Here is a 27,886-nt window from a genome sequence, read left to right on the forward strand (position 1 = left end):
ACCATTAGAACCAGTCACCATTAGGACCAGCTGCTACTGGAACCAGTCACTATTAGGGCTGGCCACTATTAAGACCCATTGCTATTCGAACTGGTCACCATTAGGGCTGGCCACTGTTAGGGCCAGCCACCATTAGGACTGGCCGCAGCTAGGACCCCAGGGCACTGTCCCTGACCCCACTGCCAAGCCGCAGGGGTGCTGGTGTGTGAGGCAGCGTGGCGGGCATGGTGTGGGCTGACACACCCCAGAGGGCCCCGCGGGCTCCGGCACAGCCGGCTGGGTAACGACAGCAAGGCTGGGGCAGAGCCGGTCACGTTGGCTCTGGCTGTCGTGACTCACCCAGCACCTGGCAGAGCCGAGCCCCTCAGGGTGCTGCCCTGCCGCCCACCGGCACCCCACAGCAGCCTCCCCTCTCCATGGAGGGTGCCGGCAGGATCTGGGGGGCTGAGGGGAGGCCTTTCTAGGCTGGGTTTGGCGTGGCTGAGGCTTTTATACAGGAAAATACGCCCTGGGGTTTGGCCACAAAATAAATCCTTGATTCACGACTTGCTGCCAGGTCTCAGGCAAGCAGCGACTGCATTTACAGCCAGGACCAGGCGGGAGCAGGGATTAACTTTGCCTCGCTATTCAAAACTGCGTTTTTCTTTTATGTTTACCTTACCCTCACAGGGAGACTTCAAGCGAGCGTGCTGTGCTAAAACTGTCCCTGGGTGCTGCAGCTCAGGTCCAGCTTGGCTTCACTGCTGTCTAGTAGGGTGTTGAGCTGGTGCTGGCGGTGGCTCCACACCTTCCACATCCATGGGCTCTTGCTCAGCAAATCTGCTCCCGGTTCCTGGTAGAAAAAAGGGTGGAGAAAGCTTTCATTTTCTCCTGGCTCCTTTGAAGTTGTGCTTTGAAGCAGGTGCAGAAGGGGAGGGCTCCGGATGGGTGCTGGGTGGGTGGCTATGGCACCCCGACATAGGCTGTGCGGGGGGGCAGGGGAATGCTTCCTGCCTGTGACTCAGGAGGGAGGTGGGGGTGTCCCCAGCTGCAGGCTGTGGCAGGTGGCAAGCAGGGACCTGTGCCAAGATGCCAGGCACCGACTTCTCAGTGCGTCTGGGAGGGGACATATCAGCCTTGTCTTTGGCTGGGACAAACAATGGCCAACCAAAGCCATGGCTGACGTGGTCCTGCCCGCATCCCACTCCAAGGCTTGGACCTGCAGGATGTGTCCTGTGGAGGAGCTGGGCAGAGCCCTGTGTGGGCTGGCAAGGCCCACAGATGGAAAGAGAGGATGGTGACTGCCACCTGTGCAAACCCGGCGGAGCGTTGGGCAATAAGGAAGCGAAAGAAATGACCAAAAAACCCCCAAGGCAGCAACGTCAGGGTGTTGCATCAGCGTGCCGTGCAGGGGAGATGCTCTGCAGAGCACTTCCCTTTGCAGTGCAAAGCTGGCCTGGCCAGAAATGTCCTGGCTGGCCTGTCCCCAGGGGAGATCAGGGAGGGGACACTGCTGCCGCGCCCCAGCATTGGGAGACCCGTCCTGTACAGGGGGCAGCCTCCAGCAGGGCCGATGGGTGACTTGCTGGGAGCCCCGGTGCAGTGCCAGGCCCAGGGCTGGGGCATCTCGGCAGAAGCCATCCCTCCCTGTTATGCCATGAAGTCTTCTGGGGTGGGATCCATCCCCAGCAGGCTGAGGCCAGGCAAGGTCCTGCTGCTTACTGCCTGCTGCTCCAGAGCAGGTCCTGGCTCTGGATGTGGAGACACATTGAAGCACCGGTGGGGAGAAGATCCAAGCAGCATTGCGATTCATTAGAAACCAAAGCCAAGGTTTCAGGGCATTTCAAAGAGGATTTTCAGTGGCAAGCTCAGCCCAGCTTCCCTTGGCCTTGGTATTCCTGTAGCAGGACTTTTTCTCAGATAATTCAAATATGTTTGGAAGAAGACATTTGCATTCAGGGCAGCTGTGGGTTTTCCTCCCAAGGATGACAGTGCACAAACCTGTATGCCAATGGGACTGTGATATGTGGCATGAGCCCAGCCGTGCACTGCAGGAGAGCTGGCGGAGCCAGGAGGCTGCCTGCTCCAAAGGGAGAGGGAGCCCTGCCTCCTGCGGTATTTGACCTTCCCCAATCGCCAGGCACCCTCCAGCCCTGGCTGGGGGACACAGGTGGACTGGGATCTGCTGGGGCTGGATGGAGCTGGGGAATGGCCTTTCGGGTGAGTGCCTGCCTGCAGAGGGGCTCTGGGAGCCTGGCACCAGCTCCAGCGACTCTTCAGAGGCAGGTCACAAAGATGTTCAGTGTGAAAGATACTGGTTTTCACAACCTTATAGTTTTCACGTTGTAATAACCACATGTTCCGATCCTGGGGCTGTAGTCCAAGGTTTCCTTGTCTTTCCAACACATCAACTGCTCCCTAAAACATCTCGATCCAGGTTCTCCAGGAGTTTTTTCCCCTTGTTGGCTCTTCACAAGCCCCCATCTGGGTGTGAGTGCTCCGGGTTGTCCTGAGTTGCTCCCACACACAGGCAGATGGGATTGTGTCCCCACAGCCTCTCTGGGAGCCGGTCCCCCCATCCCCTCGTCCCCTGCTTTATCGGGACACAACCTGGGGGGGCAAATCCCACACGGAGGGGATACATCTTGCCCCAGCTCTCACCAGTGGGTTGGACCCCCACCATGTCCTGCTCTCACTCTGTCTCATCTCAGTCAGAGTTAAAAGCTGCCCGTCCCTGCTGCCATCCTGCCCTGGCCTGCCCAGGCCAGCACAGCCCCCTGGCAGGCGGCTGCCTGCCATGCCTGCCGAGGGCAGCCCGCAGCCGGTGCCGGTGCCCGCAGCGCTGCCGTTCCCGGTGCGAACGGCAGAGGCCAGGCCATGGCCGCGCTCAGCACCGCGGGGAGCAGGCTGGAAGCTCTTCCCAGCAGCGGCAGAGGATGCTCAGCCTCTGGAATCACTTAGCGCTCCCTTCCCTCTCACCTCCATCTCACCAGCGCCTGCTGCCCCACTTGCCATCCCGGTGGGTACCATGCCAGTGTCACGGCTGTCATCCCTGCCCAGCCCCTGGGGGACACGGGGCACCCTGGGACCATCTAGCTCTTGGTGCTTCACCGGGAAGTTTTTCCTATCAGGCAAGCTGGGAACCCAGTTCTGGTTCTGTGAGCCTTCCCCACTGGCATCACAGTGCTGGTGGCAGCAGTGCCAGCCGGCTGTGTGGCAGACAGAGCTTGTCACGATGTCACTGCCTGGCAGTCCCTGCTGTTCCCTTGTCTTGGCCATGGAGGGGCTAGGAGATGGAAAGCAGCCCCCGTCGCCCACCTGTGCTGTGCTCTGCAGCTGCCCCGTGCTCAATCACCTTTGCAAACATAGGGATGCTCCTGCTCACCTTCACAGCCTGGGGAGCTGGGCAACCCCAGCTCCCGTCCTCAGGGGCACTGTCACCCCCAGAGCAGCACACAGACCCCTCCAGATACAGATGCTAGTGAGAAATTTGTATTTTTACACCCTTCAAGCACTGTTTCCTCCTGCCCCGCCTCCCTCCTCAGCCAGCCGGCAGTGGGAAAGCACTAAGAAATAAAACAATATCAAATGCAATCAAAGGCACGCTGGTGGGAATTTCTCTTTTGAGGTTTCTTTCTCTTTTATTGCTTTCCCAAAGAATAAACATTTGGGAGGGCTCTGGGGTGATTTAGTGGAGCAGGAAAGGGCAGGAGGCTGGAAGCTGTCTGCTCCCTTTTGCAAATCTCATAGGATAAAGGTCCAGCCTTGGGGATTTTCCTTCCAGTAGAAATGACTGTCCAGTAGATGATAAGACTGGGAATAGCTTGGCTTGATGGGGGAGCTGCTTCGCCCCCTAGCACTGGGGCTGGGGTTAGTGGGAGCTGCTGGGACAGGAGCTAAGGCAGAGAATGCTGCCATGGAGAGGAGGAGGGAATGAAGCGGGCTAATTCATAGCAGTGCGGAGGAAGCAGTGACCTTTGAGAAGCAATCTTCCTCGTCCGCTGCTATTTATCCAGCTCTCCCCGCAGCCCCTTCAGCCAAGCCCAACCCTGTATGCAGAGGCCAGGCTGGGAGATGCTGGGCTCCCTGGTGCTGAGCCATGGCTGTCTCCTACTCAGGAGTGGTTCTGGTTTGTGGAGCCGAATACAACGTTTTCTGCTGGAACAGCAGCTCTGCAAAAGGCTGAACCTTCCTGCCTGCCAGGTGTCCTTGGGCAAGCGAGTGGGGAGGAGAAGCTGTCCAGTTGTCCCCAAGCAGCCCCCTTGCCTGGCCTACCTCCCTGCTGCCGCTGCTTGGACTGCAGGATGAGCCGTGCCCGGGCTCAGAGAATCCACGCCTGGCTAAGCACAGGCTGCAGCACGGTGTTTACCTGCACAGCCATCTGCATTCACCTTCGGAGAGGTTACCTGCTGACAGTGCTCAGCCAAGCTGCATCCAGCAGCTGGGCTGGTGCGGGGAGCAACGCTCTGGCTGACTGGGCACCACAGCCCTCCATCAGCCCCAGCCCCTCTTAGCCAGGGCAGGGCTGTGGCCAGGGGGGCTCCAGCATCCTCAATACAGGACCTCAGGGGAGATGGGTGCAAGGCTGGACTGCCAAAACAGTCCTGGCACATCCTTGCCCGCACCCGCATCTCTGCCGGCACCCTGTATCTCCATTGGCACCCCAGTGTCTGTAGGCACAACACCTCTGCAGACACCCCAACCCTGCAGGCACCCCATTCTGCTGTCACCCTGACCCCTCTGCTAGCCTGTACGATCCCAAAGGGCACCATGTCACATGGGGTTTCACAGAGAGGGGGATGGCTGCTGTCTCACTGGTACACCCCCACACACCCCTCCATCATCACTAGGATTATTTTTTAAATCAGGTTCCCAAAGCTGACAGTACCATTCCCAGGACCTGTTCCCCGCCTTTTGCACCCTTCGTCACCTGCAGAGCTGGTGCAGATGTCACCTGGTGCCCTGGCAGACATGGGCCAGGGATACTCTGTTGCAAGGGACAGAAAGCAGCTCAGTAGAAGGTGCCCAGCCGCATCCTGGAAGCAGGCAGAAGGCAGGGCACAGGCAGGGCAGCCAGGCCTTCCGCTGGGAAACAGCAGCAGCACCACCAGGCATACAGAGCCACCCATCTCCCAGCAGCACCAGGACCTCAAAATACAGCTACAGGACTACATTATATGTAGGTAGATATGAAATATATCGTTAAAACCTGAGCATAACCATAATTTGCTGGTGACAGAACCCTGAGTGATGCACAGCTCTTGGAAGACGTGGGCTTTCCCAAGTTTAAAATAAACCGATTTAATTGCCCATGTGCTGCTGGGCTTTTTGTCCAGCCCATTTTTCCTCTACCAAGAAAACAATAAAAATAAGTGGAAGTATTTGTAGTTATTTACTGAAATATCTAAAGAAAGCAAATGAAAATCACATTATTTCTCAGAAAAGTATCCCCAAAACAAGCCCCTCTGCTACATAAATATAAAACCACAACAATGCACCAGAGCCCAACGATTATTTTATTTCAGGAGCTGTTTGGAACATCAGCCTCAAAACTGATCAAACATACAAACAGCAGCATCTGCAGGGCAGTTTTCTAAAGCTTTCCCTTAAAGCAGATATACTTGTCAATGAATAAAAAGGATTTGTAATTAACAGCAATAGATGTCCCATCTGTGTGGGGATGGGAGCCCTCCCAGCAGCAAAGCTGTTTTGTTCGGGTGATCTCATGGTGTTTAATGTGGTGAGCAATGGGAACGTGCTTTTTTGCTGGTTTGTTCCCCAGACTGGGGGGCGCAGGTGCTCGTTAGCATGGGGACATCAAGTGCCCCCCCAGCTAATGCACACCCACCCAGCAGCAAGTGGAAAGCAAAGGGGGGCTCCTCTCGGGCACAGTGCCAGCTGCGCGGGTTCAGGTGTCCGGGAGCACCTCGGTGCCTTCAGCACTGCTTCCTCCGCTGGCACCTGGGGGGTCCTGCAAAACCAGAGGGTGATTGGGCTGGGCTGGGGGCTGCAGGCCCTGTCCCCCCCCACCCCTGCATCCCTGGCAGTAGGGCCAGCACCTGTGCATGGGGCACGTGTAGTTTCCCCACTTCCTTAGGTCCCAGCCTGCCTCCCCAGGAACCATCCTCCTCCTCCTGGTCCTCTCCCCCATCCTCCCTCTGCCCTTGGCTTCGTTCTCTCTCAAGAGTGCCTGGGAGAAGAGAAACCTGGCTGCAAATTAGCAAGGAGGATTTTTCAGTCTGAGACGTGCACTTCCCACTCTGAGCACTGTTATTTCATCACTTGGCTGCCAAACTCCCGGGAATTAATCCTGGCCGGCGCTGACAGTGTTTACATTCAGTGCTGCTCAGATAAACCATATCAGACGGCACAGCAGAAGAGGAGCCGGGTGCGGAAGGAGGGGCTGGCTTCTGCTCAGTGTCAGCCCCACCGGGCGGGATGATTTTTTCCTGCTTTTTTTCCCCCCTGTCAGGGGCTTTGCTCTGAGCAAGGAGCTGCCAAAAACCCCGCACTGGTGAGGGTGGCCATAAGGCGGTTTGTACAGCAAAGCCTGGAGCTCCCAGCTCTTATCTCGGTGCAGATAATGAAGAAAAAGAAGGTATGTGTCCTTCAAGCCAGTGGGAGCCTGCAAGCTCTCTCCCCTGAGGTTTCTTGCCCTGTGCCACCCAGCGCACAAAGGAGGACTTGTCCTCACCGCCAGCTCACATGGGCTGTTTTTTCATAGGTATTTGTGCAGTACAGTTATTGCAGATTCTCTTTTTTAATCTCCCCCTTGCAGATGTATTTCTGGCTGTCCCTCACAGTAATCTCCTGGCTTTCCCCTTGGCTGCCTCTGGGCACTGACTGGACATGGACACACAGTCATGTGCCACCTCTGAGCCCACATCTGCACTGGGCTCATGGAGCTGTAATTCCTCCAGCACATGGCAGGCACAGGACCCCATGGCCAGTGGTGTGGGGTAGAGGGGTTATCCCAGGGCCGGACCATGGGAGACAGGCTGGAAGCACACCCCATGCCATGCCTTAGCTATCAAATATCCCCTCTCCCTTCATTTCCCAGCCTGTAAAACATCACCAGAGCCACCAAGGTGGTTTCCAAGAGCTGGATCTCCACCAACTCCCTTGGGCGAGGGGTGCCTCCTGGAAAGCAGCATTGCCAGGCTGTGACACTTGGAAACAAGGTGGTTTTAGCCCTCCCTGGGCACAGGGTGGTCAGAGGGTGTCAGCCCATCACCCAGGTGCCTAGGTCAATTTTCCAGTGTGCCGTGAGCCTCAGTCTCCCACCCTGTTCCCTTTTCCACCAGTGCTTGCAGAGCACCGGTGTGGCCACCAGGTCCAGGTCACAGTGCGATCGTCACAGCCACCCTGAAGTGACAGGATCTGTGGGTAAATATTAGTACAAAGTGAAGGGCTGTGTACATATTTTCTCCCTGCAAGGTAATGCTGAAAATCCCAGCTCCTTTTCAAGAAGCCATTGGAAAAACAAGCCCCGTGTTGGCACCCTGTGGCCACCGCTGGTTCTGGCTAGTCTCAGCCCAGTGTGCAAAAGTCTAAGAGCTTCAGGTCCCCACTGCAACCTCCCCACTCCTGAGCTGGCCAGTTCTTTTGCTTGTGGTTTCAAAGCTAATGTTTCCCATCTGGACCATAGCAGCGTGCAGGCTTTGCTGACCATGCGCTTCTGCCTGGAAGTGTATACAGGATGCAGCAGAGACTCTGAGGATGGCTTATTAATCTCATTAACAGCACCAAGTGGTTTTCGCCACAAAAAAAGATGAAGCGGGAGAAGATAGATTGAACTAGGCACTTATTCCCTTCCCCACGTGAGTTGGCCTTTGGTTCCCTTTGACATGGCCATGGCCAGATTAACTTGATTTGGCTAAGCTTCAGGGGAAGAAATAGGCTCCCCTTGCATGGCTACCCCAGTCCCTGTAGCCTGGGGACCCCGAGTAGCTCACATGCCTGCCCACAGAAGAGCTACTCCACCACGTGCAGGGCTGGAGAACATCATTGCTGCCCTCAGCCCAACAGGAGACATGCCAGTGCCAGGCTCCCCAAGACCCCTGGCAGCCTCTGAGGCCCTAAACTCTGCCCTCCTCCCTCTCAGACCCCACTGAGCGCCCCCCCCCCCAGCCTCAGACCAGGGTCCTAAACCTAAGATTGCTCCCCTTAAAATTGCTTGTGGCCAGGAGCTGGTGGTTTCTACCATCCTGGTGGGATAGGCTTTCCCTTCCCTGAAAGCCCGTTCTGACTTGTGCTGATGTACTCTGCATCAGCAGGGGAGCACAATAAAAAGGATTGCTCAGATTTCTTTCCCAAGCTTACACACCACAGAAATGAGGCTTATGGGACCATTACACACATCTGTCTGTCTGCTGTCCACCCGTCCCCTGCCAACAATTTTGGAAAAGCTGGCCAGCATCAGCCAAATCTGACTCTGCCTCCTGCAGCAGAGAGGAGCCTTCATCTCGGATCCTGCCAGGATTCATGTGCCACGGAGGCAAAGTCCCCGGCTGGTCCCATGCAGCAAATCCTCCTGGCATGCATTTTGGGCTGGCCAGGCTGGAGAAGGCAGAAAGAGCTGCTGATTCAGGGAGAGCCCTCAGAGGTTTGCACAACGTACCTGGAAGCCAAGTAAAGAGCCTGGAGGAAGAGCAGACCCTCCCCTTCGCACCTGAGCCTGTAAGTAGAATTCCTCCAGCCACCTCTACCACCCTTGGTGCAGAAGGGCAGTGAAGGGCAGTGAAGGGCACATCTCTTCCTTTGGATGCTGCTTTCCAGCCACGAAGCTCCCTCACTGGTTTCCTCAGAGCAAGCAGGAACCCACAGACCCATCTAGCCATAGGGCAGCCTCCCACATCCCCCCACCTCGCAGCCACCCCACCAGAAAGAAACCAAGAAGAGCTGGAGTGGTTTGATTGATTTATCCACTGAAGATACAAGTTTCAGTTTAATAACACCATTCTGTCCGGTTACAAACATACTAAAAACCTACAAAAAGAAAAACAAGTTACACCCATCGTACACGGAACAGCATGTATAAAACCAGCACAGAAGCACCGAGAAACACACACATGAACAGTATCCGCAGCTGTAACAGGAAAGACACGGAGTTACATCAGACCACGCCGGCTCATGTCGGTGGGTCATGGTGGGACTCATTAAGACATACTAACAATTAGAGACAACTTCAGCTATGGAAAATAATTAGCGTCGCAGTCTGTCAAAGAGGTTGGACCCAGGTGGGTAGTTTTATCCATCCCTTTCTGTAAGTTGGTCCAAGATTAGCTCATGGGTTTCCCTTCCACCCGTCTGTCTGGCGTCGCTGGTGCTGGCCCTGAGCAGCCTGTGCACCAACATCAGCACACTGGGGCAGCTTCCCTCTGGCAAGGGGCAGGGAAGGCTGAGCTCTGGTGCCAGAGTCCAGCCAGCCAAAATCTGGTCCCCACTGAAGTCACTGGGCATGTCTCCAGAGAGCAGGGAGATGCTGGGATCCCCTTTACTGGGGCAAACTGGAGCAAACTGGCAGAGATGCAAGAGGAGTCCCCCTGGAGAACCTGCAGCTTGGCTGCCTTGGGGATTTGTCTCACCATAAGAGAAGATGAGGGTGGTGGCATAAGGTCCTTAAGGACTCCTCGTCCAACCAGCTCTGGTGGCAGTGGGGTGTCCTTCTGGCTGGCTGTGTGCCTATGGAGCTATACCTGCCATGAGCATTGGCTGGAGGGGGACACCAGGTGGATGGGATCTGTGTCCCATCCCAACCCAGAATGTCCCATTCCCTCCAGCGCTGACCTGCCTCTGACCAAACGCAGCGCTGAATGTGGGGTGGGGGGGACACAAGCTGATTGCCATGAGCGGGTGTCCCCCAAGACATCCAGGATGAGGTGCTTGGGGGCGGGGGATGACCCTGCCTGAGGGACACTGAATGCCCCCCCTCACTCGGCACTCATCTGCTGATGGCAGGGGGGACAAAGACTTTCCCACCCAGGTCACACGTCCCCAAGCCCAGTGCTGACACTAACACAGAGAGGCTGGCTGACCCAGGGGCCAGATCCTGCCCTGGTTGCAGGGGTGGAAGCTGAGACCTGAGCTCAGCTTGCACAGAGGCAGCCGCAATGGCATGGGCATCAGAGAGGAGAAGAGCAAGCAGGAGCAGCCGGCAGCATCCCTGGGGAAGGTGGACGGAGCTGGGGGACATCAAGGTCCCCTCCAGGGCAGAGAACAAACCAGGAGTCCCTAGCTGCCATGCCCTGAGCCCCCAGCTCCCACCTGTGAATTTTGGGAGACCGCATTTACAAGTCGGTCCCTACCTGTCACCACCAAGGAGAGCAAAGCAGAGCCAAAGCACACATGGGCAGCGCCCTTACCTCAGCCCAGGCACGCTGGGAGGGGAAACTTCGAGCCCCAGCGAGCAGGGCCTGGAGGGAAGAGGGGATAAGGGGGTCCCCAGCCAGCTGTGGTGGGTTCCAGGGGGGGCAACAGGTAACAGGGAGCAGCTGTGCAGGTGTCTGTGCCGGAAAGCCATGCTCGGAGCAGGAACCTGGCCTCCCTTTCTGCTCTTTAACATGGTGTTTATCAGCCCTGTCACTCCAGAATGATTTTTTTTTTTTCCTTTTTCTGTTAATTTTCATCTATCTCCAGATGAGAGTTTTCCCTGATTTAAGCAATGCCTCCTCTGCTGCAGGTGGCAAAGAGGGGGCGTTTGCTTTATCTCCATCTCTTCCCCTCGCAAGTTTTGCCCCAGGAGCCCTCCCTGCTTCATTTTACTTCCTGCAGTGCTGGTAAAAATAAATATGTTTTTGTTTGCATATATTCAACTGGCCTGCAAGTTGGCTCATGGGGGGGGGGGGGCAGTCCTCAAGGGACAGCAGCTGCATGCATCTGGATTTGCTTTAGAAAAATGTGCCTGGAAAAAAACCCAAGCGCAGCACACATGCGTGGGTGCACAAGGTCATGGGTCAGATTTTTCTAGAGATGCAAAAAAAAATAAGAATAAAGAAACCAAGCCCCATTCAAAGGTGAGGGGACACACTTCACTGATGCTCCCCCAAAGCCAAGGCACTCGGGTAGGTTGGGCATGAACGCAGGGACTTTAGAGTCACCCGAAAAATCGCTTCCCTGCTGACCGTGACTGATCCAAATTTTGGTTGTGGGAAGGGAGAGGAAGAGTTTGTATTGTGAAACTAAAATTCCCACCTGGAGAATATGAAGCTCAAAGGTTAATGTGTGAACTTTGTTTAAAGATAAAACATCCCTGGTACGAAAACATCCTTGGCCCAGCATCCGCAGAGCATGGGGAGTACATGAACTCATTGAAAATATGCGCTGCTGGCCCCAAGGTTTTGGCAGAAATCAGTGAAGCTGTGCTAATGAGAGTCCTGTGATGCACCCAAAAAAATAAAATCTAACAGTCTTGCTCCGAGCAATTGCTCTCCAGTCTTGTGCTGGCACAAAGTCAACGACTGAACAGGTCTTTTCCCACCTGCACAGGCCTGATGCTGACCCCAGCCAGCAGCTGCCTCTTGAAGGATGTCTCCACCAACCCTGCAAGGGACGAGCGGCTGCTTTGACATTCAGACATGAGCTGGAGGCATCAGCTGCTGGCACCTTCACTGGTGCAGGCTGGTGAGCTGAATTTTGGGTGTGCTGACTCTAAATGACAGCCCATCACATGAGCAAAGCAGTATCACTTGTCACCCTGTGCCCATCCCTTCCTTTTATAAACCCCTTGACCTTGCATGCTGCTGTGCCAAGGACAGCTGTGCCCTCAGCAGGTATTTCCACCCATCCCTCCATGGATGCCCAGGATGTGCCATTGCTCCTGGCCCCATCACTCTTCTCCACCTGTTATATTGTAAGACATAGGGAGGAAAGAACTGCAAGGCTAGAGAGCAGCTGTAATGTCATTAGTGGAGTCCTGGCACTATTTTGGGGACTAACCCTGTCCCAGGGCTGTGCAGGAAAGCAAGGGAGCACTGGGGAATGCAGCCAGGAGGTTGCATCCCTCCCCAAATCCCTATTTGCCCAGAGCCAGGGCACCAGCACAAACTCCTGGCTGCATCTAACTGAGTCCAGAGGAACAGGAGAAGACATTTCCCCCCAGGTGTACCTCCCCTGCTCTTTGAGCAGCGGTGCCCAAGGTTGCTGCCCAGCCATGGATCATGCCAGCATCTTGGTATGAGTGAGGGAAAGGGCAGGGCTAGGGTCCAGGGGTTTGCCCGTCTATACAGGCTCCCACAGACCCTGAGCAGAAACCTGCTGTTACAGCCAAGAGAGGAAAGGGGAAAACTCCACTGAGAGCTTTTCTGGGAGCAGGCACCTGATGCTGGCCACCCTCCCAGCAGTGCCAGGGCTGGGGGGCAGAGGAGGCCCTTGGCATGGAAGCAAAACACCAGAAACAGGAAAAACCCTATTCCCCAGGGGTGATTAAAAGCACAGATTAATTGGTTGTGGGTGAGCAAAGCAGGAGTTTCTGGCTGGCTGCTCCAGGGGAGGGAGGTCAGCCCCAGGAAAAGTTGCTGCTGCCACCTCCAGCAGTGTCCCTGTGGCATGGGGATGTCCCCAAGGTGGCTGTGGAGACGCCAGCCGGGGACTGTGGGCTCACTGCCTGTCAAGCCAACATCCAGGAGAGGAGCTGGTCTCTCCCAGAAAGCTGCCAGCTCTTCAGGGCAGTAGTGGAATGAGAACCAGAGAAAGTCTCAGAAGGGACACCCCACCCCCACCCCCCGCTCCCACTTCAACAGGTAACATTGCCCTTAATGCTAGGGCTCTAAAAATAAGAGAGACATTTTGGGAAATAACTGGGTGACAGGGATGCCAAAGCTTCCTAGCACATCCGATGTTTCGTCCCCAATCCTTTGCCAACCAGTCCCCAGAGTGTCCTATAAATCCAAGCACATATGTGTAGGAGGCAACAGGGCTGCTCCTCCTCCCTTTTTCATAACCAAAGGCGAAACAGTCAGAAACCAAGCAGACTCACCCACAGAGCTGCAGAAGTCAGTATCAGAGGCAGGATGAGGGCTGCCAGCCCTGCAGCCACATCTCACTTTGGGGGGAGGGGGCCTTTGCCAGGCACCCGCAGGAGCACTGCTGGCCTCCGAGTAGGGACACAGCTCCTGCATGAGCTGATTTTGACCAGGCACTTTATTTGAAGGAACATGGTTTCACAAGAGGGCAGGAATATGCTCTATGTAATAAGTTATTTATTAATTTTAACAGAGCAGGGACCTTTCTTCACACCCAGGAATCCCTCCTGTTATGTCCACTTCATCTTTCCCCCTCCTGATCACAGCCTGAACCCCACTTCTCACCAAGCTGGGCAGAGCCACCCCAGCCCTCTGTCCCTGCATTGCCCTGCTGCTGGCTGCTGGGCAAACAGACCTACACATGCCAGCTCCCAAGGCAATGGCACAGCATGTGCCACGGGTGGGCTCACCAGCTCCTGCCATCTGAACAGGGATCTCACCTATGCACTGTGCTCCGAGCCACGAGGGGAGGCAGCCCAAATCCCTCCTTTCCCACTCCCTCACACTGGAGGAGCACATTTTCCCCTCCACTTTGCTCCCTCCAACCCCAGGAGGGTTTGCAACAGCCAGCCAAGGAGAGGGAGTGTGGATGACGGGAGAGCAAGGGCTGCTGCTGGTCCCTGGTGCAGGGCGATGGACAGCTGAGAGCAGCTCTGGCCACAGCCATCAGCCCTGCCACCCTGCCAGGTGAGTGCAGAAAGTGCGAAGCAAAGCGTTTTTGGTGCCAGCCAGGCAGCTGGTGGTTCCCATAAGAATTGTGCCCCCAAAAGCAAGGAGCCAGGTTTACCCGGGGGCTTTGCATGGAGAACAAGGGTCACATCAGTGAACAGGGCTGCACATCACTGCTGCACAGCAGTGCTTGTCCAAGGGACTGTGAGATGGTGCAAGCGAGGTGCAGGATTTGGGAGGTGGTGATGGACAGGCCAGGACAGTAAGATGGAGCCAACAACCAACCAGCACTCTACATCCCCTGCAACTGCTTCACTCTGACCCACCCACACCCTTTGTGCTTCTATTCTTTTGGCTTATTTAGTTTGGTTTTTTTAAACCCCATGGAGATCAAATTGTGACTTGGCAGCTAACAGAGCCGGCCCTACCGGGCTCCCCAGACTGAGCAAAGATCTTGAGAAGAGACCAGAGTGAAGTCCTGGGGTGAGCGAAGCCCTCCCTGCCCCTCGCCTGGCCCCCTGGCCGCTCACAGGGTGGCGGTGGGGTACTGCGCCCAGCCCACCTCCTTGTACGCCGCCGTCACGTGGGTGTAGATGAGGGTCTTCATCTTCGTCCAGGCGCCGTGTGCCTCTGGGGTGAAGTCATTAGCGTATTCTTCAGCAATGACCTCCAGCATGACACCGGTGAGTTTCTGGAGGGAGGCAGACAGCAAAGGGTTAATAACTCTCCAGGGAGAGGCTCACAGCAAATTTAGCTTTTTCCTCCGAAAACAATTTAACCCTGCGGCTGAGTTCTGGAAACAGCCACCCCCTTCAGGACAGACAGAGGTTTGGGAGGTCTGTCAAGACCCCAGGGAATGGGCAGGGCAGGTAACGAGCCTGCCCCAGCAGGGAGGAGGCTGCGGGGTGTTGCTTGCAGGGTCAAGCATTTCCCTAATGTGGGTACCTCAAATTTATTCCCTCCTATCATGCTTAATTTCTAAAAGAAGGGACATGTGACCACAGCCACACCGGCGGGGCTGCAGGCAGGGCACAGGCAGGTGAACTTCCCTGGCCTGGGGGAGGCACGTGATGCTGCAGCAGTGGCTCCATTTGGGAATGGTGGGCTGCGTGGGACAGCATGGCAGTGGGACACTGCAGCTGCATCGGGAGCAACCCCATAACCAGCCAGCCAGCCCCCCCCGGGCGAGGACAGGCAGCACCAGCTCGCTGTGGCTCCCTCTCTCCTGCCCTCTTCCTAATTTCTAAAGCACCCCAGCAATTTTTTTTGCTCCCGTCCTTTACCTTGAAGTAGATGGGCTCCACTTTGTGCTTGAGGGCATGGGCCTTGCCCACCAGGGCCAGAACGGAGGAGACCTTTTCGGAGTCATTGAGGTTCTCCACCACAGTATTAATGGCACCCATGACCCGCCGAGCGTGCTTACGCAGTTGCAAGCTCCTCTCCATCTCCAGCGGGTCCTCCATGTGCTTGAACTGGCTGAAGTACTGCTTGGCCGACGGGAAGTTGACAAAAAACCTTCAAAAAAAGAACAGATACAAAATGCCATCAGGAGGGTGAGAGCAGGCTGAGAGGTTAAAGCAAAGTATGGAATGGTGGAGATGCTGGAAAAAGCTCCCCTGCATCTAACACAGTCAGAGCTGGTTTTCTCATTGCATTCCCCAGGAGCTGTGACATTCAGCTGCCTAAAAATCAGCAGGTTAATGCCTTTCTCCACAGCCTTCCCTATCTGCTACAAGGGCATCACAGCTGGATATTAACCTACAAAGCAGAGGCAAGACAGAGTTTCTTGATATCCAGAGACTCCACCCAGGCCTACCAGATGCTGTAGTCATGCCGACATACATCAAACCATCCGGTCCTGTCTCAGAGAGCTGGAGATGAGCACAAAAACCTCTCTTTATCCCAGCCAGCCTCTCCCTGCCCCTCTTCCCCAAGCCCCACAGCAGCTTCCTGGCCCCATGGGCTTTATTCCTATATTGCCACCCAGAGCAACCCCCTTCCCCAACAACACCACCACATCTCACAGATCAGCACCACCAGAATCCCTAGCAAGATCTCAGCCCTGAGCTCACATCACCCTTCACCTATGCCAGGAGCTGTTGTCCCCAGCACAAGGATACCCCAAACACCCAGCCAACCCCTCTGAGAGACTGAGGACTCTCTTGCCTGCAGGATTAAATCAACCCCAATGAAATGCAGCTGAAGCAAATGAAGCTGTGGTTGCAGCTGATGCACTGAGCTCCCCGGGGAGCTGGATGGTGTGGGTGTTTGAAGGGCACAAGAGGACAGGGTGTAGGGGCTGGGACTACTGGTGCCAGCATTGCAGCAGATCACTCTCAGCAGCTGGGGCTGATGCTCGAGTGGTGTTAACCAACCCCTTCCACCTGATTTACACTGGAGAGAACCATAGAGGCATTTGCTCCCCCTTTCACCCAGCTCCCCCTCTCTGACAGGGCTCTCCCTGCCTCCTCCTGGGTGCCCCTTCACCTGAACCAGTGAAGGATGCTCCTGAGGTGGCAGGCAGCTCCCAGGGCTGCCCCCATCACCCTGGGCTCCAGGCATATTGCCTCCTCCCCTCTTCTAGCCTGCCATAACCCCCACCCCAAGCATCATCCCAAGCCATGTGAAGCATCCCACTTCTTCTCCCAAGAATCGCTACCTCACTCCAGGACCAGGTGGGATCCTCTCCCCCACTCACCACTCCACGAATAATCACAATATTGAGGACTAGGCTCGTTTACCACTTCATTATCCTCTTTTTTCCCCCTCTCTTCCTTTCCCTGCTCCCTTGGCTTGCAAGAGCTAGGGGGTATTGCCAAGGAAGTGGTGTGAAGCAGTGCCTGGAGTGCACCACCGCTTCTGTTGCTTCCCTGAGGCATCTGGGATTCATCAGATGGCCCAAAATAGGTTTCGGAGGTGTGAAGAGTAAGTGTAGGAAAGGGTGGGGGAGGAAGGAAGGTGGAAGGGGGAGGCAAGGTGTTACTTTTAAAACCTGGAGGGGACCCACGACAGAACTCTTGTTGTTGTGCAGCCTCCCCCCGGGCAAAGCTCCTCCTGACACGTCTGGTCCCTGTCGGGAGAAATCATTCCCAGGCTTGACTGTCTCCAGCTCCTGTCAGCACAGAGATGCTCAGTCCGTACCTTCAGCTGGAGCTGTCAGAGACGGCTACTGGTCCCCCTGGCTGGGGCCATACATACAACACTGTTCCCAGGTTTCAAGACTCCTGCCCTGAGCATTTCTCCGCAGAAGGAAAAAATTCTTCTTCGTTTCAATGGGACCGTTTTTTACATCTGGCCCCAGCATACTTCTCCTGCCATCCTGCCCCTCCCCACCTCTGCGCAAGCTGCTGCGGCCCCTGAGCCTGCAGCTCCAGCCAGCCCTCCAGCTATAGACAGTGAACACACTGCCGAGGTCGAGGTCGGACCTAAGAGTTTTGCCATCCCTGCTAGTGGATCTTTTCCCCCTCACCCTCCAGCTCTGGCAGACATTCCCCTCAGGCGCTGGGAGCAGGGGTTGCAGCTGGAAGTGGGACTTGCTGCCCACAGACTACCCCAGTTTAGAGGATGGAGGCTGCCAGCCGGTCAATGCATGCCCAAGCCTCTGAATCCCAAACCATCAGGCATTCCCTAGAAAGCCCTATTTGATCTCAGCTCAAGGGCATGATGATGTGAAGACCCAGGGAACAAGCTGAGAAAAAATCCTGGTCTGGGCTAGCCTTTTTCAGCAGAAGAGTACAGCAAGGTAGGGGGCTGACCCCTGCATTGCCAGGAACCACAGCATCCGCCTGCCAAGAGACCCACCAAAAAGAGCCACCAGGCTCTTTTAAATTTTTAAACCCCAAAAATTCCCCAACCTGCACAAGGTCAGGTGACAGAAGGATCCAAATATTTAGTTCCTAACCTTCCCCACCTTTGCAGACCCTCAAGGTGACACCCCTGGGGGAGCTGAGCCCAGCAGTTTTCCCAAGGGACCTGCAGGAAGGATGGCGGTGATGCTGGTGGTATGTAAAACCAACAACCCCCCAGCTCACATGCTATCTGCTCACTTTCAGCGATGGAGAACTGAAACAGGGGAGCCCAAACCAGCTTCAAGTTGAAAAGCAAATTCATGGCCGGCCAGAGACCCGCAGGCACCTCTCCTCGGCCAGCACCTCTACAGGGGTGGGGAGAGGCAGGCGCCTGCAGCAAGAACTTCTGGCCTAGAGCAAATATTTGAGTTGTCGAACCAAGAAGAAGAGGGAAGGAGGCTCGCTTAGTGGTAGTTGTTAATAAACAGAGAAGATTAATTTAACACAAAGTTTAAATATAACCAGAGGAAGGGGAGGGGGGGGGAAGGAAGAAATAAAATAACTCAAACAATAGTGAATTAGAAGAGGTATCAGCTGGGGTTTTTCCATCTACAGAACATATTTCCAGAGTTCAAACATCTCAGGCTCTGGAATTTTGTTCGGTTGTTGTGTGTGTTTTGGGCTCTTTTTCTTCATCGGAGTTATTAAAAAGACTATATTTACCATTGCATATCACACAAAATGATGATTGATAGAAACCAGATGCCTGCATACCAATCTCATTAAATTTCTTTTTAAGTGTTTCCATTCTGCACCCGCTAATTTGTACTCTGTGAGCTACATCTGGACCCAACGGACAGGATGTCAGGATTGCTTTTCCTCTCTTTTGTCCTTTTAACAACTTTAAGGACACAACCATTCCCAGCAGCAGAGCCTGTTTTCTGCTCAGGAGAGATGCCACTTCTCCTTCAGTCTCTCTCCCTCTTCCCAGACCCTGCAGAGCAAACCCTGCATGGAGGAAATCGCCAAGCCCAGCCATCTTCCTTCCCCAGCTGGAAAGAGAACACCTGGGTGCTGCTGGCTTGGTCCCCCTGAGCACTGAAACCCTTGATGCTTCACTTACCCCGTTTGCAAACTGCAGGACGAATGCTAGGGAGCTTTCAAAGCTGTCGGGAGGCTTCAGCTGAGCCCCCAGCCAGCACTCGTAGACTTTTTGCTAGATTTTCCTACCAATGCTTTCACCTCACCTCATCCTCCCTACGTGGGAGAAACTCTCTCTAACACAGCCTGGAGCCTCTCTGCATCCCTTTTCAAACTTCTGCTTCCTTTCTGCTCTGGTGTCTACAAAGCAGCTGATAATGGGTAGGTAGGTGGTGTGTGATGCTGCTGTTTATTTTGCTGAGTGCTGTCTCACCGCTGCCTGCACCTTCCCCCTGCTCCTCCCAGCCACCTGTAGTCTACCATCCTATTTTCAGGCTGGGGCAAGGGTGCTGCCTGTGGTTACAGCTCCCAGCCCAAGGTGAGAACAGTCCCAGCCATGTCAATGCCACTACTCAGCAAGACAGAAAAAGGCAGATCTAATTGGAGTAGGAAGAGGATGGTGCCTGCTCACTCCTGCAGCATAGCTCTGCCCATGTCCTGTCTCTGAGGGCTCATGGACAGTGGAGATGGTGGTGGGAAGTATCTCCAGCTCTGGCAAGGGAGAGCTGGATGGAAAAGGGTCAAGCTCCCAGTCCACCCACATTTAACTGATACTAAATTCGACTTCTGCAGCTGAGGGAGAAGAGGTATAGCTGGCCTTCCTCCAGGTGAAGCCCATGTCCTGCTGCGAAGCCTCCAGAGCAGCCTCCAGCACAATGCTGAGCCATCCTTGGAGGCCGTCATGCCCCGGGCACTGCAGAGCCCCAGGGCAGAGGGACTGGGACACCCCAGTGAGGCTGGGAGAGGACCCAGCAGCAAAGATGCAGACAAATACATGTGGGCATGTCCTGCTCGCTTGCATGTGCATGGCTCACGCCTCCAGGTCCTCCTTGCTGTTGTCTTCCCCTACCACGTGTGTGGATTCAGCCCAGAGCCTCTTGGCTGCAGAGATGAAACTTCAGGCTGAGGTAAGGACAGCTTTCATCAGATAAATGAATTAACAGTGCTAAAGGGGCTTTCCCACATGGCTTCCATTTCCTATGGTTCTTGCAGTCCCCTTTTCTTAGTGCCTTCACCCACATCATCATCAGGCCCTCCTCATTTGTGTCCCTGCGCCTCTCCGCTGCCAAGCTGCTGTCCCTGCCTGCGTCCTTGCCTGCTGGGTGCAAGCAGCACGCAGGGGTGGCTGGTCAGCCCCCTCCACCCTGCCACCAGCATTCCCCCCGCACCAAGCACCCTTCCTACAGCTCTGCCAAGCAGGGCCAGCATGGCCAGCAGGAACTGTAGGTGTTTGGAAACAACGCTAAAATGTGACTCTTGTTGCCAAGGCAGATGCAGGGTGAGGATGGAGTTTGCAGGGACAGCAGAGGGGTTTGGATGTAGAAGACAAACCCCAGCTGGGTGGGGAAGGGGTAATCCAGATTCACAAGGATGTGCTTCCTGTGCCGGGACCCACCATCCACCCAGCAAAACTGGGAATCCAATTTTTGCTGGTGCCCACCACCACTGTCCCATCCAATGCTCCCATGCCGATTCCCAGCAGCCCCAGTTTGGCGTTACCAGCTGCTCTGCCGGCCGCTTCCCCTGGCACTGTGCTCCGGCAGGACTGCCAGCCAGCCGGCACTCTCCATTCCACAGCCATGCTCAGTGCCAGCCTGGCGAGGGCTGTCCTGACATTTCTCTGACTTTAATAAGTGCTGAAACTCCGCAGACGGGCGCTCGCCAGGCTGCGTGCAGAGGTACAGCCCCGCTCCACTGCAGCAGCATCATTAATAGCGCCAGTTAGCAGAGCAGAAACTTGGCCCTTGCCTCCTGCTCTGGGGGAGGGATTTTCAGGGCTGGTACCAACACATCCAGCATGTCCTCGGCCATAGCCAGGGAAATTAGCCATGGAAACTGTTTGACCCCCTCTGCCTTTGCTTCTCTTGGCCTCCTGGCCACCTCTTGACCCCTCACGGCTCTTGAAAGATCCTACTCAACACCCCTAGCCTCGTGCAGCTCACAGGTGATGCAAAAGCAGCCCTGGGACAGGGGATGTGGGAGAGGCTCTTCTCGGCTCACCCTGAGAGCTGCTGGCAGCCCCGAAGCCGCAGCTGGTGCGGGATGTGCCGCAGGGATCCCCGTGCAGCCACCTTGGCCGTGAAGCGTTGAAAGGGCCGGTTCCAGGTGCTGCGATCAGAGAGACAACACAGCCCTACAAACAGGGGCTGTTTCTAGACAAAACCCACACTTGCCCCCTTCACCACCCGGGAGGGAGCCGTGGTTTTGGAAAATGCTCCTTGTGCGTGTCCTTGCCAGCAGAGCAGTGTCCTGCTGCTCTCGGGCTCTCCTTGTTGCCCAGCAAGCATCTCTCCAGCTGGACCACAGCGATTTGCAAGTGTGTGGCAAGCTGTGGGACAGGGGGACAGGGACATTGCCACACAGAAGGCCAGTCTTTTCACTGGGCCCTTTCAAAGTGAGATATTGCAGCAGGAGGATCTCTCTGAGCTGCTTTGCTCGGAAATTTGCCCTCCGGCAGCCAAGAATGGACCCCTTCCCTATGGACCCCTCCACAAAGCACATGCTGGCTTTGGGAGTAGCTGCAAAATCATTTATTTAAATGCCATTTTTGGGTGGATTCAACCCATTATTTTGGATTCAGCTGGGGAAAAAAGGGGGTTTCTGCGTTGCCAGACTCATTGCTCAGGCTTTTTGCTATTTTAACCTAAAACTTACAATATCTGGCATCCAGGGAGTGCTTTTATATTTCAAAGTTCTTTGCAAACTGTCTGAATCCAGGTGTATTAGCTCAGACTAAGGAGCTGTTGAAATCTGCGGGCCTGATTCTACTTTGGCAATCCCTTTGCTTCCCCTCCTACACCTCCTGAGAGGGAAAGAGCACATCAGGAGTGATGGCAAAGGTAACAAATTTGGAAATTTGGAAAACTACTGGAGCTGGAGTGGAGCTGGAGGGAACAATGGTGAAGAAATGCTGTGGATGTGGCACAGCCTGTGGTGGCTGTGGCAGGTTGCGTTGCCTGAGCTTGGCACAGAATTAACATTTGGTGCAGATTTGCCCTGGAGCTAATAGAAACTGTCCCTGGGTTTTATCGTCTGATGAGATCCGCAAATTTTTGTGGTCCCACATCTGTGACCACAGTACGTGTGTGTGGGTGTGGGAGCGAATACGTTTGAAGATCAGGACAGACTGTGGGTTTAGCCCTGCCGTCCTGGACTTGGTCAGGGTCTGCAAAGGAGTGAGGGTCCCGAGCCCCCACTGACGCTCAGCCCTGTTTGCCTGAGTGCCCTCAGCCCCTGCATGCCACGAAGGGTGGGCAACAGGAGGGCTGAGCCAGCCGGGTGCTGGCACCCCCCAGCACAGTCTCAGAACGTGGGGTATGGGCAATAAGCCATTGCAAGGGCATTAGAGAAAGGGAGGTGCTTGGGGAGCAACAGCCACGCACTCAAAGGGCTCCTGTGCCGCACACGAGGGCTAATGCAGATGCTGGAGGCTGCCCTACTCCCCTCGCACACCTGGGCTCCCTGCTCTGAACTCTCTAGTGAGGGATGTTTTTCAAAAAGGACCGATTCCTAAATTACAGATGGGGAAACTGAGGCACAGCAATGAGCCGGGGGGCATGGAGAGGGTAGGGTTGAGCTGCAGCCCAGGGCTCCTAGCCGTGATGGCCGGTGTGCCTACTTGGGAGAAACCCAGTCAATATGCATGGCCCCGGACAGGTCGAGGCTCCAGCTGCAGCTCCAGCAAGGGTTAAGGCTGCGAGATGGCGCCTGCAGAGGCCCCTGAGCTCCAGAGGAGGAAGATGAGTGTGGAGAGGAGATTGTGCTTCCTCCGGTTCGAGGCTCCCCCACCGAGGAAACTGTCAATTAGTGACATAGCTTTAACCACACAGCGCAGATTCCCATGATCTGGTGGCTGCTCAGCCAGCAGTCCCCATTATTCATGTTTATGTCCCCTGGGATGCCAGAGACCCTGTGAGATCAGGACCCCACTGTGCTGCTGGCAGGACTGCAGGGCTTTGCTATGGCTTCAAACGCTTCCCCATGAAGGCTGGAAACCTGATGGCTAGCTCTGTGCCTCAGTTTCCCCATCAGCAAAGCATGGAAAGGCTGGGGGTGGAGGAGGAGGTTGTTGAGCAGGGGCTGAAGGAGGAGCAGAGTGAGCCAGGCTGGGCTCCTGGGGGACGCTGGCACTGCAGCCCTCCTTATCGCTGCCTTTTGGGTGCGCATCACTGCCTCCCTGCCTTTGCCCTTGGGGCACAGGATCAGGCCTCAGATTCATGTCGACCTCCTATGTTCAGAGGTGCTGCAAACCCCCAGACCTTCCCACGCAGGAAAAAAAAACATTCCCTGCCTTCAACGGCTCTGAAGGGATGGAGAGGGGACAGAGCAGGAAAGCGTGGAGATACCCTCTGCCACTGGACACAGGCAACAACCTGGTCACAACCCTGACAACAGAAATGTGGGTACTAATAGATTTGCCTGCTTTTACTGCCCTGCACATGGGAGTTGCACCAAGGGGGGGCCTGCAGCCGTGCATCCCCCTTCCCCCTCCCTGGCCACCCTTGTGCCCATCCCTTTCTGCCTCAGTTTCCATCAGAAGGTGATGAGCCATGTACAGGTGAAGCACGGAGGCTGGCTGGGGCAGCTCTCAGCCCCCAGCACATGGCATGTGATGCACCCAGAGCATGCCAGGCAGGTCAGCTCACACCGCACCAGTGGCTGCCCACTGTCCCCTCCCCAGCCCCAACCTCTGGAGCTGCTGAATCATGTCTTGGGAAGCGGCTGCCGCCCTCCCGCGCCACCCGGGCTCCCGGCGGCCTCCACGCATGACCCACTTCTCCCAGCGGCTGATGGCAGCTGGGAAACACAGCTGGGAAAGCAGTGGCCACCGGTGCTCCCAACCCCAGCCAGGGCTGCCCTGCTTTCACCAGGCACACGCTTCCCCAGGCGAGCTCAGGTTTTGCTCATCGGAGCTGGTGGGGGGAGCGGGGCTCAGGGCAGCAGCACAAAGCCCTCTTTGGGGATGGGGTTTGCTGCCGAAGGAGCAGCTCAGCCACCGGAGCCATGGCACGGGGAGGCAGGCAGGTGCGCTGCTCCAGCCAGTGCTGCTGGAGGGGACAGTAGCTCTCCCAAACGACACCACATCATCAGGGACATGCACTGAAAGTCCAGACCTCACTTTAGGCATCCCAGGGAAGCTCTGGCTGAGGGAGCAGGCGGTGGGGTTTATCTGGGATGTGCCATGGCACATGCAATGGCCAAGCATGGAAAGGTTCCAAAGGAGCAAGTGTTCATCCTGGGAGCAGCTCAGTCCTGCCCTGTTGGCACAGCAGGGGGAAACCCCTCACCACGGCACCACAACTCACCCTGGAAAAATTAAAAAACTGCACCAGAAACTTCTACTGGGAAAGTTTGAGTCAGGATCAGAGCTCAGCCACATGGTCCCCGCTGCCACACCTTGCTGCCCCCATCCCTAGCCGTGCTCTGGGCCCCATGACTGCACACAGGGAGACACCAAAAGCAATGAGCTACCCTGGGTGAACCCCCCCTGGCATTGCCATGAGTCCCTTGGCACCAGCCGCGAGCACCCAGCCACCCACCCTGTGCTTGCGGGCAGGGGAGCACCCAGCTGTGCGGACGGATGGGGCCACGGCATGACCTGAGTGCTGGGCAAGGAGCTGGCCGTGCACAGCTGCTAGCCAAGCCCCATGCTGAAGCTTATGGGAAAAAGGGGAATTTTACATCGCCCAGACCTCTGCCATGTGTGGGCTTTGAACCCAGCCCAGGTGGGTTTGGTATCCCCAGCCGTGGGGCTGTTGCACCCCCTGACCACCCTAGTCAGCTGGATGGAACAGGGGGCCGTGGGGGAACGGGCTTAGTCACCAGCTGGCTCTGAGAGGAGGTGGAGAGGGGACTCAAAGTCATTTTGGATTCTCCGTGGAGGGGTCTTGTTAGGAAAATCCCATTGCAGTGCTGGCAGGGAGCCTGGAGGGGAGCCAGCTCTGCTCACCTCCGGGGAGCCTCTGCTCTCTGCAGATCCCGTGGGCTGGAGGCATTAGCTCTCAGCCTCTTGGAAAACTTTTGGTTGTTATGAATAAGCCCTGCATTCATCCGAGGGATTCTCCAAGCACCCGCAGTACCCTGCTGCAGGAGCAAAATGGGAAGGACACAATCCAGCCTCCTGTCTGCTGGCTGGGCTGGCTGTGGTTGGGTCCAGGCAGGAGCCTGGCCAAGGGGGGTTCCTGCGTTGCTGCTCCCTGGGATGGGTGGTGGGAGCTCTGTCTCTCTGGAAAGCATCTTTGCTGTTTGCCAACAGGTCAGCGCAGGCATGTCGCCTGCCCCTCTCCTCCCACTGCCCGTCAGCCTCTTCCCTCTTAAATAAGGGAAACAGCTTCTTGGTGCTGCACCCCAGTGATACCCCAAACTCCTGGCGTCTGTGGGATCCCCTGGGATTCCCACTCGGTGCTTTACCAGGGTACTCGGACAAGGGTTGCACCCCCAGACAATGCAAGAAACCCCAAAACCCCACCTGCCTGTTCCTCACCTCAACAGCATCTCCCCTGTTTTGGTTTCAGGTGCAGACACGGGGCTTGTGAGCTGCCCGTCCCTGCTGCACAGCCCCACACCGTCGGGTGATACTCTGCACCCTGCTCCTGGGGCGGCTGGGTCCCTGCCCCCGCTGCCACCCTCTCCCACTTGTGCCCCCCACATCGCCCTTCCACCGCCAACTTCAGTGCTCTCCTTCCTGCCGACGCTGCCGCCGAAGGGACAGATGGTGCCCTCGGAGACACACCTGCTTGGGTTTTATCTTGGCTCCCAACTTGCATTATTTCACCCGCCAGCCTGCTACGTACTGATGCCATCCACACACAGCTAACTGGGGGTGTGTGTGTAAAAAAAAATACCCCCAAACCACCCAAGCCCAGCACCACTCTCCCCCAAAGCTGCCCCCCCCAGCTCTGTCCACGGGCTAAGGTGACCTTTGCAATGGAAGCAGCTTCCCTCAAAGTCCCCAGCAAGGCTCCCCCCGCTCCCCCCCCCCCCCCCCCCCCACACACACCCGGCTCAAAGGTGTGGAAATCAGAGGAGTGCTGTGAAACCCTCACTGCTCCCAGCCAGCAAATACACCCAGCCAGCTCCCCACTCACTGTCATTCATTTCAGTTCAGTTATATATATTCTGCCTCTTTCTCAGCTATAAAGAGATTTAGTTGGATTTGCTGCTTCCTTTTTTCGTTTGTTTTTTAAATACCTGATGAGTATGGAGACCCCAATGTCCTCGCAGTTTGCATATACTCTGCTCCATGTCTCTTGAATAACCTTTTTCTCTGCGTCTGAAATCTCTTCACTTCTTTCCCATCTTTCAATCTCCATTTCTCCCTGGACTTTCTCCATGGAAAACAGCCGGCACGATCCTCCAGGAAGCCAGGAGGAGATAAAGAGAGATGTGTGTGAGCGGGTATATCCTGCGAGAAGAGACAAGGTGTTTGCTCAGTGGCCGTGCGGGTGCTGGCGGCTCTGCCGACGTGTGGATGTATATTTGTGTGTGTGTGAGCGCGGCTGCCTGTCAGTGTGTTTATATATGTAATTTAAAAAATATCCCGGAGGTATGATGCATGCGATTAGATTTCAGATCTCCTAGTACTGTCCATGGCTGTAGTTAGCTTCAGCTCAGCTCGGATCTGTGTGGCTGACTGATAGGGAACTGCCTAAAAGTAAAATATTCAAAGGCATTGCAAGACCAGCCTCTTTACCAACGTGTGAACGTGAGCTCACTTTCTCCCTCTCTCCTCCTCTCTCCCACTCCTCCCTCCTTCTCTTTTTTTTTCCCCCTGAATGGGAGGGATGAGGGAGATGTTCTGGGCAACATCAGGACGGAGTTGGGCGGGGGGAAGGTAGGGCTCGAAGTTTTGGGGTTTTTTTCAGCCCTTGCAAACAGCTCAGAGGAAATTCAGAATCCAAAGTGCTGAGCTGAAGTTATCCCAACCACTGGCTGCGCTGAGCTCTGCCTTGGCTCTCCCCCTTGTGCTCCCTTGTTTTGTAGGTGGTTGTGTTTTGAAGGACAGACCCAGACCGTCGCTTGCCTCTGAATTTTGGGCTGCATGGAGAGTCGGGGTGATAGGGGAGCACGAGGGACCCCCACCCGCGAGCATCTCTCTGCCATGCAGGAGAGATCATGGTCTTTCCCACGGGGACTTTTTAATTTGCTCTCGTGGCAGGACCCAATCGTACAGGGATCCAGAGTTAAGGCACTCATGAAATGAATAAATTATTGTTGTTCTGTGATTGCATAGCTCCTGGTAGCATCTTGGCAGGGACAAGGAGCGCGGGAACACCTCCACACCAGCCTTCTCACTGCCTTTGTGTGTGTGCTTTTGGGCTGTTTTTTTACCCAAATGCCATTTCCAGCTCCCTGACAATCTGGCATATTAAACCCGCAGCACAGTCCATTTGCACAGAGAGGAGGAAAATACTACAGAGGCATGTAATAACCGACAATCCCCCAGAGGGGGATCAGAGACAAGAGAAGCAGCCTGGTGTGCACAGCCACCTCCCCCACCCGCTGCGCACCCTGGCAGGGCAGGCAGGCAGACGGACAGACAGGCTGAGGATGCCGCTCCGACACCCGGGCAGGCTGGGGCTGGGGAGGTGGCTGAGCCCATTTGCGGGCTGAGGCTTTGTTATTGCAGATCTGTCGAGGCTTTTTGCTGTATTTCTCCTCCAAACCAGCCTCGGCCACCTCCCGTTTACAGCAGCCAGACCAGCAATGTCTACAGATTTGCTTTTGTGAATCTAAGGAGCGCTGGTGGAGAAGATGCTGCTGCCCACAGGTCCCCCACTGTGGGTCCCCCGCTGAATTTCTGTGGGGACAGACCAGGACCCCCACACATCTGTGAACCCCACGGCTCAGGGGCACAAAGCTCAACTCACCTGGAAGCTGCCAAACCCACCAGTGCAGAAACAGCAGTGTGGCCAACCCTACCTGGCCAGAGGTTGGGCTCATTCAGGTCCACGATAACATGACCCCTGGCTTCCAAACCATTGGATTTTCACCAGTCAGCTTAATGTTTATATTTGCTTTCCATCCTTTAGCCACTGGGATTAGCATCCATGAGCCTGAGCTCAAACGTTAACTACAATGTGCCTAGGTGGCCACCATGCAGCAGAGAAACCCCTCTGGACCCAGGATGGCATGGCCAAGCTTATCACCCTCCCTTAAAAATGCAGGGGCAGACGTGCTCTGCTTAGACCCAGCCTAAACCAAAGCAAAACCGCAATGCAGCACTAG

At 55.6% G+C, this 27,886-nt stretch overlaps 1 protein-coding gene across 3 annotated transcripts; it reads right to left on the reverse strand.

Moving 5' to 3' along the window:
- Positions 1–5,476: 5,476 nt before the first annotated feature.
- On the reverse strand, positions 5,477–27,634 carry CYGB (cytoglobin). 3 transcript variants are annotated; one of them, XR_008734103.1, is made up of 5 exons: positions 27,529–27,632; positions 25,850–26,063; positions 14,954–15,185; positions 12,956–14,361; positions 5,477–5,950 (listed from the first exon to the last, which is right to left on the reverse strand). XR_008734103.1 is itself a non-coding variant. In XM_055721879.1 (5 exons), the coding sequence occupies exons 1-5, from the start codon at positions 27,599–27,601 to the stop codon at positions 5,888–5,890; spliced, it is 711 nt and encodes a 236-aa protein (XP_055577854.1). In that variant the 5' UTR covers positions 27,602–27,634; the 3' UTR covers positions 5,477–5,887. The 3 variants fall into 3 exon arrangements, 2 of the variants coding, with proteins under 2 accessions (XP_055577854.1, XP_005434191.2); XM_055721879.1 differs by having other exon boundaries at positions 14,233–14,361; positions 27,529–27,634; XM_005434134.4 differs by lacking the exon at positions 5,477–5,950 and having other exon boundaries at positions 8,882–14,361.
- Positions 27,635–27,886: the final 252 nt, after the last annotated feature.

This window comes from Falco cherrug, chromosome 1, assembly GCF_023634085.1.
Source record: "Falco cherrug isolate bFalChe1 chromosome 1, bFalChe1.pri, whole genome shotgun sequence".
In the NCBI taxonomy this organism is placed as follows: Eukaryota; Metazoa; Chordata; class Aves; order Falconiformes; family Falconidae; genus Falco; species Falco cherrug.